This window comes from Terrapene carolina, unplaced genomic scaffold (assembly GCF_002925995.2).
Source record: "Terrapene carolina triunguis isolate 2854851 unplaced genomic scaffold, T_m_triunguis-2.0 Scaffold231, whole genome shotgun sequence".
Lineage (NCBI taxonomy): Eukaryota > Metazoa > Chordata > Testudines > Emydidae > Terrapene > Terrapene triunguis.
Window position 1 is genome coordinate 15,776,631 of NW_020664582.1, and position 13,357 is coordinate 15,789,987.

Consider the following 13,357-nt stretch of genomic DNA (forward strand, 5'->3'; position numbering starts at 1 on the left):
GATTTCAGATGTTATAAAAGGAGGTTTGGTCAGATCAGAGAGAGTTCAATGAAATCCAAATCTGCTCTTCTCTCAAAAGCCTCTGTCATTTCTGGGACACCAAGAATGCTTCATTAATGTCTTAAACCTCAAGTGAATCATTCACTGCAGCTCTAATTAAAACAACAGGCTTCCTTTAAAATGTGTTCTCCATCAACCTTGATATATTTAGAAATCCTTTACCTTAGATTTAGAGCAATCTCCAGAAGGGAGGTTCACTTCTTTTAAAAAAAAAAAACAAAAAAAACCACCATCACCACAAAACACCATCACTAAATCTCATTTCTTTTAAACAGGTCAAAAGACATCACTCACCCAAGAAACTGAACTTCTGGAGTCCTTGCTACAGGAAGTAGAACACCAGGTGATTTAAAACAAAAAACAAAAAACCACCACCACCCCATAGTTAAAATGTTGGAAGCTACACAAAGACACTTTATGAACTTGCCTCTTTTGTTACTCTGAATTATGCATTAATGAGTAAGGTAGAATTAGGTTTGAATTGGGCTTAGATAGGTCACCCAAAATTCCTTAAAAAAACAAACAAACTGTGGCTTCTATCTCTAAATCAGGAACAACCTTGTTCTATTTAATCTCTTTTGTCATTTGAATAGCTAGTACAGAAGTAATTAGCAGTTATGAAACAACATTTATTATTTATTCATTTATTTAGCATAGCTTAGTGCTTGGAGCACAAGACTGATTTTTGTCACTTTCACTGCTGCCCACAGGTTATGAATAGCAATAATTAAAACAAAAAAAAAAAAGCAAAACTGGCCAGTTTTCACTCTGCACTTCTGGAAAGTTATGAGATGCAGCAAAGGTTCTGGAGCTCTCAGATGGCAGCTGTGGGAAGATGGCACAGCATTGGGTTTTTTTTCCACTCAGTTCACTTTTAGAAGGTTGTTTTTTGTTTGTTTTTTTTCCTCACAGTCAGAGGGTTAGAAATTTTTTGTAAGCGAAAGCTTAAATTCTGCAGAAGTTGATGTTAATCCTGGAAGAGTTCCTGCTTATCCTGAGCTAGTGTGTTCCCAAATGGATTTTTCAAGCCTTTTGTGTAATAATTCTCTCATGACACTGCTTGATGCCTTAAATTGCCAAAAAAATCTTCAAAGCTCCTGAAAAAGAAATCTTTTCTTTGCATGCACTTAACCTTCTGTCCTGTATTCTTTTTTTCTGTGTTCCAGTGAATGTTGTTAACTCAAATTCACCACCTGTTCTGGAAATGCCATTCTCCCCTTGCACTTGAGGCAACTTTTTTCAGAACCATATTTTCATGTCTGAGGCACCAGCTAGTGTTCTTCAGCAAATCCTGTTACACGTTGTATGTGGGCCTATTTTTTTAAATTTTCTTTGTTTCCACTACGTTCCAAAACCCTTTTTTGCTATAGAGTGACCTCTCTAGATGAGGACTTTTTTTAACCTTTTTCACCCTTTTAATGTGGTAAGGATTTCAGTCCATGTGCATCTTTGCAAAGCAGTTTTGTATTGTATAGACCTTATTAAAATACAGTGAACTGGAACCATAAGAACATGTCCCCAAAAAAGGTAGGTAACTTAAGTTCTATTTCAAATATTTACTGTAGCCATGATTCTTAATCAGTAGACAGATGTCTCTGTATCTCCCAAATTTCTGAGGTTTACTAGTACTCTTAAAAAAGTTACATTACATGTGTACCAGTTGTCAAGAGGCTTTAAATTTCATATTCTTTTTATTGATGTAATATCAAAAATGCATATCCTTATTCTTGTCTGAGCATGGTAGAAAGTTTTACATTTACAGCTCAGGCCCACTGTTCCTGCCTTTCAATTATACAGAAGAAATAGAGTATATTTAGTTATTTTTGCAACTATGTAGCTATTTAAAATGTCTGTTTCCAGCTGTTCAAAGGACACAAGACTAGATTATTTCCCCTCTATCTTTGTTCAGAAGTGGTTATTACTTGAGGCATCTAGTGTTGAAAAGGTACACTTTATTACACGCTTAAAACATTTTGGCTTTGTGTGCTGAATTGAAGGAAGGGAGGTTACATTTATATTCCTGGTTATTCTTTTGTGAGATAATGTACTTTTTGATTAGTTGATTTGAATATTGGCTTAAACCTCATTTGAATGAAAAATGAATATAAAACTATGTTTAACAGTGAAAGTGCCACAGAATAACTAAGGAAGGAAAGTGTAAAACACCCTCCTTAATGTACTGGGTTATATAATAGATTAAACTTAATCATGTCAAAGCCTAGTTAAGTTTCACCTATACACTGCATAATAACAGAGGTCACAGCTGGTATAGTACTTTGCCGGGGCAGTGACAAGATAAAACAAACATACCTGTATCTAGTACAAATACTTATGACCTTCAGACTGAAAAGTAACCTGAGTACACAGTAGCTGCTAATGAAATTTTTAAAACACTTTAAAATTGTTTAAATACTACAGCACTATAATTCTCACATTAGGATTCAAGAGCCCTCAAAATCATGTGAGTAGAGAGAACACTGGCTTAATTTTATTTAATTTCTTATAAAAACAATTATGGGAACAATATGGCAATTTGTTGCCACCACCACCACTTTTTTTTTTTTTACAACCTTGAAAAAAGACAAATTCCAAGGAAGCTCTAACAAACGTAACTCTCTGTCAATATGGAAAGCACTATTGTAATCTTTCTCTGTGAACCCGCAGTAGATGTTACCTCTTGTATTGACACACCTTCATTTAAAAAATTAAGCCAAAATCTGTGGGTTTTCTTTAACGGTATTGTAATTTATCTGCTTTCTTCTCCTCAGCTACGATCATGCAGTAAGAGTGAGTTGATATCTAAAAGCTCGGAGATTCTGATGATGTTTCAGCAGGTTCACCGGAAGCCTATGGCATCCTTTGTCACTACTCCTGTCCCTCCAGACTTCACAAGGTACAGCCTGGCATTTCCTTTATTTTGCAAGGTTTTGTTTGACCTTGAAAGCTTAAGCATTAAAGCAGTTTGGTTTAGTCTTAAACAAAAAAAACCCACAACAAAAAAATTAACTTTACAAACATCTGAATGGTTTTGAGCATTGTGGAATGGTTAGTGTGGAGAAAACTTCTCCTAATGTATAAAATATTCAAAAACTGCACTGTAAGAGCAAATTCTGCCCCTGCTTTGGAGGGATGGGAAATTAGGAAGCAACTGGAGGATTTGCTGCTGGAGAGATCCCCAAATCCATCCTAAAAGCTGCTTTAACCATTAGGGCTACTGCAGTGGTAGCCTGTGGGGGGAAAGATTTCTCTCCAGTATCTGTCTTGGCTTCTCAGACTGAATGCTGATAATCTTAATAATCAATCACTTACCCAATTCCCCTCACCTTTTTCAGAGCCTTGTTTTTATTCTCCATGAGAACTTCACTTGTAATTGATGTTACATCCTAGCATTAGAAGTGGGATCCAGTAGAGTAAAGGAATAGGTTTTAAATCATTTGTATACTGATGACCCTTCTTACCCTTGCTATTGGGGGCAATCAGCCTATAATTGTAGGGCTCTCTTATTAGCAAGTGCTCAAGTGGTACAATAAACGTAGAAGGGGTCTCATGAGATGCCTGTACAAGTCACCTTTAGTATATAATAAAGCCCAAATGATTTGCTGACAAAACTTGCTTTCAGAAAGGAGCCATCTGTGCAGGTTTATGCAGAAATCTGTGCACTTGTTAGGATGGGTGGCTGCAGCATTTTACATTTTAAACTAACATGCAGGGTTTCTATAACATTTGGAGAGAATGTTATTTTAAAATTACTCAAATCTTTCTAACCATATCAATCAAACATCAGTTTGGCAAGCTTTTAAAATATAGCCTGGAAAAGAATACCCTGAAGTGTGTTCACTGTGAAATGACTCTCTGTAATAAATTTAAGTACATTTTTAAAAGTAAATATTTATTTTAAAGGAGGTGGTAGCAACTGATGGTCTCTCTTGCTACAGGCCTGCGCTGAAACATGATATATTTCGGATGTTTTGTTTCTCCAGCCACAAAGCAGTTCCTTCTCTTTAAATACAAAAATCTGTAGTTTTAGATTTCCCTTGGTTAAGTAATTGTCATCCCTTGCTGTGACAAGGCAAATCATGTTAGGTTTTCTAAAGTTAATAATTGATCATTTTCGGACATTCTTGTCCTCCTCCCCTCTGACCACAGTTGAGTTGTTCCTGCATCATTTTGCTTAGGGGTCAAGAGGAATATGTATGCTTGCAGTGCTACTGGGAGAGGGTGGGGAGCAGAAAAATAGATAGTTCTGACACTGGAAGCCCACAGACCTACTGTGTGCTCTAAAAATACCCTCCAAAAGCAATCTTGCTTTTTCTAACATTTGAATTCTTGTTTATATGTAACTTATGCAAAGCCTTTGTGGTTCCCATAATATAGCTGATTTCATTGGTGTTTTCTAAAAGTTTATTACCACTGTATAAATTGTATTTCTTCCTTGCCAGGTGAGAGGTCATATAATTCAGCAGGACCCTAGAGTAGACTGGAATGTACAAATCTGTTTTCATTTCCAAGCTGAAGGAAATGCAAACCACATACAATTTAACAAGAGAAAAATAAATTGAGTCTTAAAATTTGTCAGTGTTAATAATCCCAGATGTTATTAATGGCACATGGATATAATACATGAATTTATTCTGATACTCATTTTAAATAAAAACCTTTTCACACCCTTCAAAATCAGTTGCTGCTGCTAAAGATATACTTAAAATTGTAATATCTACCCAGGACATATGTCATATAGTAGAATGTTAACATGCTTGGGAAAGCTACTACTGTCTTCAGAAGTTGCAATTAAAAAAAAAAAATTACAGTGGTACTTATGTTCTGTTTTCTAGAGACATGACCACTGTTGTGGTGTTATGACTATAGCCTAATAACCTTCATGTCCTTTTAAAGATCTTGAGTGGGATTTTCAAAAGTGCTTAAGTGATTAGGAGTGCAAGTCCTATTGACTCCTGATGGGCCTTGTGCTTGCTTCTAAGTTACTTAAACACTTGTGAAAATCCCACCCTCTGATTTTAATGCTACTTTCTTCAACTCTACTAATATGTTTTCTCCCCAGTGAATTAGTACCAGCCTATGACTCAACCACCTTTGTCTTGGAAAACTTCAGGTAGGAATGTGTCCTAAGAAATTACCATGAATGTCAAGGAGTATGTTTCTCATTTGTTCTTTTATTAGGTTTTAAACCATTGAATAGACCTATTGAAAACCACAAGATACCTGTGAGGAACTGAATCACATCTCTTGACTTTTGTCTCCAGTAGTGAACAGAAAAAGTAGCTACCAATTCAATAAACTCACTGCTAAAAAAAAAATTCCATGCTGAAGGAAAATTATTTCTCTCTAATCACCCCACGAGTTTAAAAAAATCTGCAAGGAACATTTACATGATCTCTACACTTAAAAGTCTGCTCAGCTTGCAAGTTTTGCATCTTTCTAGATCATCTGTTGATTTTTTTTTTGTAATGCAACCATTAAATAATTAATTTAGAATACTTTGATTAAATTAGAAGTAATATTTGAGGCTAGAACTTTATAGTCCAATTTCCTGTGAATTCTGACTTATTTTAGTGAAGATTGGAAGTAGATTGAAAGAAGTTGCAAACACCCTTATACTTCTCACTCTCCTCTGGCTTTTCCCCCTCACAATAAAAGCATGCTTTAATCTCTCCCATTGTAAAATCCCATCCTTTACTCCACTTGCCTCTCCAACTACCACCCCTTTTATCTCTAAGATCACTGTATGCTCTGTTTACAATTGCTGTCTGCAGTTTCTCTTCTCAGACCAGTTTATTCCCATCTACCGTCATCTCTCATTCACTATCGAGGTTGACTCCTGCCTCTGTATTGCCCCACGAAGCCAGCCTCCATCGCTCAACTTGTTTCCATTTTCAAACAAGCCTGTTTGTGCTGTCTCCCATCCTGCTCCTCATGCTTGGGAGAAGCTGCCCATAAGCATCTGTAAAACAAATGCATTATCCTCCTCCAAAACTCATTTTCTATGATGCCTACAAGAAATTTGACAATGGCTAGATTATTGGTGTGCTGAGATCACTGCCGATCATGCTGACCAGTGTTGTCTCATTGTTTCCTTGTTCTTCCCTGTCTGTATCCACCTGTTGTCTCTTGTCTTATACTTAGATTATAAACTCTTTGTGTCAGGGACCATTTTTTGCTTTGTGTTGCTACAGTGCCTAGCACAGTGGGGTCCTAATCTTTGACTAGGGTTCCTAGGTGCTATGGTAACACAAATAATTAACCATTGAGGACAAAGAAATAATACAAAGGTATCTAGACAGGTTGGAAACATGGCTAGTAGAAGATTTAAGGACAATTGCTGCTAATACATTTGTGGGGAAGTGGGGTAGGAGGGCAAACTTAAAACAAACGTTCATTGGGGAAAATGTCGGGGAGAAAGCTGGGAAGCAATAATGGCTGAAAGATATAAGGATCATAGTGGATCTGTACCATAGGAAGGAAAAATAATCATGCACTTTTATCCTGCACATGCAAAGGCATCACATCATGGATCAGAGAGAGAAATTCCTCTCTCTATGGCTCCTGTGACTGCACCAGGGTTATTGTTATGAGCATTGCATCACCAGAAAAGCATTGCCTAATGAGTTCAGATAAGAGCACCAAAATGAAGGGGTGGATGCGAATGTGTGGAGGAGATGATTTCTTAAAAGGAAAGATTGAGTTAACTATATGTAGCCTGGTTAGTAGATATCTGAGTAGTGGGGAAAGAACAAAAGTCTACATCTCTGCTGCTTATGCTCTTTATATATTTGGAGTGGAATTATTAGTGTAGTATGATATAACACTAAGTAATGGGATAGTATGTAGAGGAAATTGGGATAAGTATCAGAAGAACTTTGCTAATAATGAGATATATTAGGCAGTGGAATAGCCCCAAGGGATGTTGTGGCAGTCTGACTGCTTGGAAATTTTAAAACTTTTTTTTTTTTTTTTAAAGGATAATAGGGAACAATAGGCCCCATGGAAATAGATTAGATGAAGCAATGGTTCCTTTCCATCTCTAACTGCTGTGATAGCTTCAAAACATGCTACTGAATTTTATGTGGTGCAACAAAATCGATAGTTCTAACATGTAAATGGAATGCTATTTATTCTCTGTCGCCTCCCCACATAGGGGTTTGCTCCATCTCACTGTTGAATATTCATCCCTTCTTTCAACAGCACTTTGCGCCAGCGGGCAGATCCTGTGTACAGTCCACCTCTTCAAGTGTCAGGGCTTTGCTGGCGACTAAAGGTTTATCCAGTGAGTTTGTATACTCTTAAAAATTTTTCCTAACAAAAATTTATCCACGGGTATAAATACACTAGGTAGCGAGCTAGCTTAGACCCCAGTCGTGCAAACTCTTAAGCACATACGTATCGCTGCTCATGTAGACAGGTAACCTTACTTCAGTCATTTCCTAGCTTTTGAGTATTTGACTTCGCAGCTTTAATATTCTTTTAAAGTAGTTTTGTGTGTGCATGTGTGATTTCCTAGTTTAAAAAAAAAATGAAACAAATTTCATCAAGTGATGTCATATAGACACCATATGACTTATCAGCAGACCTCTGTCACTGGAGCTAATGGAGTGATTGATGATAATAGTCAGTTGCCATCCCCTGTGGAAGGCAGTGTGGCCTAGCACTAGACTGGGACTTAGCAGAATCCAGATTTCCTACCAGCTCTGCCGCTGGCCTGCTGGGTGACTTTGAGAAGTGACTTCTCTTCTCTGTGTCTCAGTCTCCCCATCTGTAAAATGGGGATAATGATATTGACCTCCTTTTGTAAAACAATTTGAGACCTACTGATGAAAAATACTGTATAAGAACTAGATACTGTTATGTGAACTACACTAGAGGGGGATGACACACACTTTCCCATTGGATTTCACAGATACTTGCTGACAGAAGAGGAATGGGGAAAATCAGGAAGCTTAGGTTCCATTCCAGGCTCCTAAGAGGAGTGTACTCTCGTGGGCAAAGACTTCTGCCAGTCTTCCCCAAGCTTGTCCCCTCTAACCTTTCCCTGTACCAGTCCTGGCTCTGTCTCATTCTTTTTGCGTACCCAGTCCACTGTCTGCTACTTGGGCTTCTCATCTAAGTCCCAGTCTTCTTGCCTAACCAGTCCCAGTTGCCCCCTCTCACTTCTTCATCCAGTCTGTCTCTTCCCAGTGTCTTCATTCTCCCTACTTGGACTCCTTTTCCAATCTGTCTTCCATCCACAGCTCCTTCCCTTTCTCTCTTTGCCCAGCGAGTCCTAGGTCTCCTTCTGTACCCCGACTTCTTGTCAGAGCGTCTCTCCAGCTCTTTCACAGTTTCCTTGCCCAGCTCATTCCGGTTTTCCCCCCCAACTGTTCGTTTTTTCTCTTCCCTCCTCATCCCTCCAGTCTCACCAGGCTCCTTGTCCCAGTCTACTGCTTTCCCTGCCCCTCAGTTAATCTCTTGTCTCCTCTGCATTCAAGTCAGGTGCCTTCTGCCTCCGCTCTACCTTGGTCCAGCAGGGGGGTCATTTAGAGGAGAGGAGACGGGCTCCCTCCTCTCACTTAAAGCCTAGCTCCTCCCTGGCTCAAAGTATCCACGATCAGCAATTGTAGGGGAAGTTGCTCTGTGAGGATGGCACATGTGCAGTCTGAGCACTCGGAGCACTGAGAGGCTCAAGCATGCTTAGTAAAGAAGTTTCTACTGAATGTGTGCAAACTAGTTTTTCAAAGGCGCAGATTTTCATGGGGTGGGAAAAGGCGTATCCCTGACACACAAGCCATGCCTGCCAAATTTCAAGTTTCTGGTCCACAGCATGGGTCACTAGAGCTGTTCAAAGAAAAGGTCTCCACAATTTAATGTGGTCAAAGCGTGTTTTTTCCTTAACCTAATTCTCAGAAATGACTGAAATTTTCTAGTAAAATTCAGCCTGAGGCAAGTGGAAAACTTCAGCCAAATTGTTAAAGTTGGCAACAGAAAACAGGGTTTTACAGTGAGAAGTATTGTGCAGCCTTAATAGGCGTTGCTACCTGTTGCACCTATAATATATATGTGCTTAATTGTTTGCAGGATTGGGGCCTAAACTAGTTTACTACTTGTTGTATTTATATACATAGCTGGGTCTGTGTGTGCACCCATCCATTACCTGAAACCGTTTTGGGAAGTTGGGAGGAGGAGAGGGTTTTGTTTTCTGAGAGGAATTTCTCTTGTACAGAGTCTGATATCCATCACTGAAATAGAAGAAATATCCAATGTGAATGACGTTTCTTACGAAATCTCATTGAAGCGCAGCATTGAGACCACCGAGACATTGGCTCTGCATGAATGTTGGAACATGAACCACTAAGTTTTGCCTTTCCCCAATCCTCCAGTTTGGTCAATGCTTTGAGGCAGCTCTGGGTACTATTTAAACTGTGCATGAAGTAAAAAATCTCTTATAGTTTACTGTTTTGAATACAGCAACAGCTATATCTTAAAGTCAGGGTCAACCCTGTACATGACATTGTCAAAAGGTATAAAAATGCTATTTTTAAACAATGGTATGTTATGACACAATGTCAAAACCCAGGGAATTCAAGATAAGATTAACACTTCATCTTTGGCTTACACCATTGAGGGAGAAGGCTTTGCCATACTACTGATTTTTGTTGTAATCTCAGTACTACTTAACATAACTCTTTAATGAATCTTAGTTAGTTTTCAATATACAGATTAGAAAACACAACTTCATTTTGCTTCAGTCCCCAAAATAAAAGGGTTTTGGAATTCTGCTCTCTAGTATTTCAGATAACTGGATATTTAATATAAAAAGTCCTCATTAAATTTTGTGAGAGAGGAAAAAGGGTTGTAATACTCTCAAGCTTAAAAATCTACCAATCATTTTTATTGCCCTCCTTATTACACACATTTAATATGAAAAATCAGTTCTACAGTATGTAGAAGCACTTGCCAAACTATTTCTGTTTACACTTGTTTGAACTACTGAAATGCAAGAATAGGAATTGTAACTTTCAAGTTTTCTGTTGTGAGATACAGCCTAGCACCCAGATACTACAGTCATATGCACACTTTCTAAATGTGTGTTGATTTCTACCTCAATTCAGGCAATGGTGGCTGGTTTTAGTCATGGCATGGTTTAAGTCCATTTCATATGTTACTGTTCTGACTGAGGCTGTAGGAAATTGTGTATTGGAATTATGAATTTATTTTCTACAATAACAGATGCTTTTAATAATTTTACCTCCTTATTTCTTTTTAAGGATGGAAATGGAGTTGTGCGTGGTTACTACTTGTCTGTGTTTCTAGAGCTCTCAGCTGGATTGCCAGAAACATCCAAGTAAGGAAATGTCTGTTTACACTTCTTTTATGCCTCTCACCCAAGGAGTTTAAAGAGCTTTACAAAAGTGTATTCAGCCTCATGACTCTGCTAGGACCTGATCCAAAGCTCACTGAAGCAGATGAAGATTCCTATTGACTTCACCGGGCTTTGGATCAGGCCCCTCGTCCCATTTTACAAGTAGATAAGATGAGGCACAGAGGTTAAGTGGGTCTGCAGAAAGTGACAAACAAGTCAGCAACAGAGCTGTCAGTAGAACCCAGGTCTCAACTTCCAGTCCTGTGCTTGGTTAGCTAGAGCACCCTGACTCTAAGGCAAAGAGTTCAGTTGAGAGAAATGCTATAAAATGACCATTGTACAGTACTTTAGCCCTCAGATAAATCAAAATTATGTTATAACTACCAATATTATAACCTTGCCCCTTACAGTCCACAGTTGCTCCAAAAAATGTTATTTATGTGCCTGGCTCCAAAATATGTCTAAATTTCTCAAGACTCTCTTTAGTGTAACAGGACACTTTCTGCAGCATTTAACTTCTCAGAATATTTTCTGGTTCTGTTTAAAACTTAGAATGTAACTGCTGACTGGAGGTATAGAGGCAGTTTTAGCTGCTGGAGGAGCAGGAACTTGTGGGACTGAATCTCTGCTTAAAATTCCTTTGCCTATGAAAGACTGACTTGCCAGGCTTAGAAAGCACAATTTGATAGCTGAGTGACATACTCTGATTGAGGAGAGGAAAGAATTGAAACTAAGTAATGTGCTGGGCCTGCTCTGGATGGATATGTTAATAGTGATTTTGGAAGGGATTTCAGACCGACAACTGAGTGGAGAGCCTTTCAGGTGAGGAAGAGGAGTTCAAGCATAATTTTGGGTTTGAGGTCCTCGAGTCCTAAGGAGAGGATTCTAGGCCTAATTGGAGAGAGGCTTTTCATAAAATGGGGGAGCATTCATACTGGCACGTGAGACTGAAACAAGAGATACTGGCCGATGTTAGCAGACTTTAATAAGCAAAACGTAATGCAAGCTTTTAAAAATTCCTTGTCTTCCACACATCCAGAACAATAAGATGCATTATGGGATGGGGCTTGCCTCTTCACATTAAGACCACTTTATAACACTTAGTACTAGAGCAGGGGCGGGCAAACTTTTTGGCCTGAGGGCCGCATTGGGTTTCGGAAATTGTATGGAGGGCCAGTTAGGGGAAGGGGTCGTGGGCCACCCCCAGGACTCCTGCCCCATCCAACCCGCCCCCTGTTCCCTGACTGCCCCTCCGGGACCCCTGTCCCATCCACCCCCTACCCCGCTCCCTGTCCCCTGACCGCTCCCGGAACCCCCACCCCTGACTGCCCCCCACCACCCCCATCCAACCACCCCTTCTCCCTGTCCCCTCACTGCCCCCAGAGCCCCTGACTGCCCTCCACTGCCCCATCCAACCCCTCCTCTCATTCCTGACTGCCCCCTCCCTGGGACCCCTGCCCCCATTCAACCCCCCTGTTCCCCACCCTCTGACCGCCCCGACCCCTATCCATACCCCCACCCCCTGACCACCCCTCTGAACTTCCCTGCCTTCTATCCAACCCCCACCTGATCCCTGCCCCCTTATCGTGCTGCCTAGAGCACCGGTAGCTGGCGGCACTACAGCCACTCACCGTGCAGCACAGAGCACTGGGTCAGGCCAGGCTCTTCAGCTGCGCTGCCCTGCCCCAGGAGCTCGCAGCCCCGCCACCCAGAGCATTGCGGCGGGGCAAGCTGAGGCTGCAGGGGAGGGGGAACAGCAGGGGAGAGACCGGGGGCTACCCTCCCAGGCCAGGAGCTCAGGGGCCGGGCAGGAGGGTCCCGCGGGCCGTAGTTTGCCCACCTCTGTACTAGAGGCACCCCGCCATCTGCAGTGAAAGTTTAAAGGACACAGTAAATTTGAAAATCCTATTTCAAGCTTGAAGCTACTTATAATTGAAAGACGTTAAGGAGAGAAAAAAAATATTTTCCTCTTTTCAGTTTGATTATGCATTTGACAGCATTTTCTGTAGTCGGTTTGACTGTTTCCTCTGTGTACATGCGGATAGGAGAATTCTCTTCCGTTCCTGAAAATGATTGTAAAACCTTAAAAATTTACATAGAGATTTAAGAGCTGGTAGGGAATCCTGGAGCTATTTTATTTATTTATTTATTTTTTAAATTGATTAGATTTCAAATTGTGTCCCTTCTTAATTCACTTGTTCAATTCTATTTGAGAAGTCTGTCTTCATCTTACAGCCCAGCTACTGTCAATCATATTGCACTTATTTCTCACGTAGAATAGATTGGCAGATGCACAGAGCTTTGACTTCAGATTTTATCAACCCTGACACAGTTAGCCCTTGGCACCAGCAGCCTAGAGCGACTGCTGTGAAGCTGTAATGCAGAATGCATTAGAGCTTAGCATTGAGAGAAATCCTGATCTGTGGCATTAAACTGCTGTAGTTTATAAATACACAGTAGTCCTTCAGCCTGTCTTAAAAAGTAGCATTTGTTGCCTGTAATCTCAGCCTTATACCTTTACCTCTTAAAATGTGTATATTACCCAAAAAAGCCATCAACATGCTGTTCACTTTCCACTCTAGATTCTTTTCTTGCTGAATCACCTTTTTAATTGGAAATCCTATTTCTTTTTAAAATATGATGCTTGTAGTAACTTAACTTGACCTGAAACAAACCTACTGTATGCATTTTTCTTATACTGAAATCTGGTGATGTTTGTTACTGTTCCAACTAATTTCATTTTGTCCATGTTTAGGTATGAGTACCGTGTGGAGATGGTTCACCAGTCCACCAATGATCCTGCTAAAAATATAATTCGAGAGTTTGCCTCTGACTTTGAAGTTGGAGAATGCTGGGGTTATAACAGATTCTTTCGATTGGACTTGCTTGCCAATGAAGGGTATTTGAACAGACAAAATGACACTGTAATTCTTAGGTAAGAGAGAT

General features: G+C 39.9%; 1 protein-coding gene across 1 annotated transcript in view; it reads left to right on the plus strand.

The window, feature by feature from the left end:
• Positions 1–13,357, plus strand: part of TRIM37 (tripartite motif containing 37) — a 48,633-nt gene that overhangs the window by 13,982 nt on the left and 21,294 nt on the right. The window contains exons 8-13 of the mRNA XM_024211247.2: positions 336–403; positions 2,829–2,953; positions 5,120–5,170; positions 7,261–7,342; positions 10,317–10,393; positions 13,167–13,346. Of these exons, the coding sequence (XP_024067015.1) occupies positions 336–403; positions 2,829–2,953; positions 5,120–5,170; positions 7,261–7,342; positions 10,317–10,393; positions 13,167–13,346 (583 nt within the window). The remainder of the gene's footprint in view (positions 1–335; positions 404–2,828; positions 2,954–5,119; positions 5,171–7,260; positions 7,343–10,316; positions 10,394–13,166; positions 13,347–13,357) is intronic.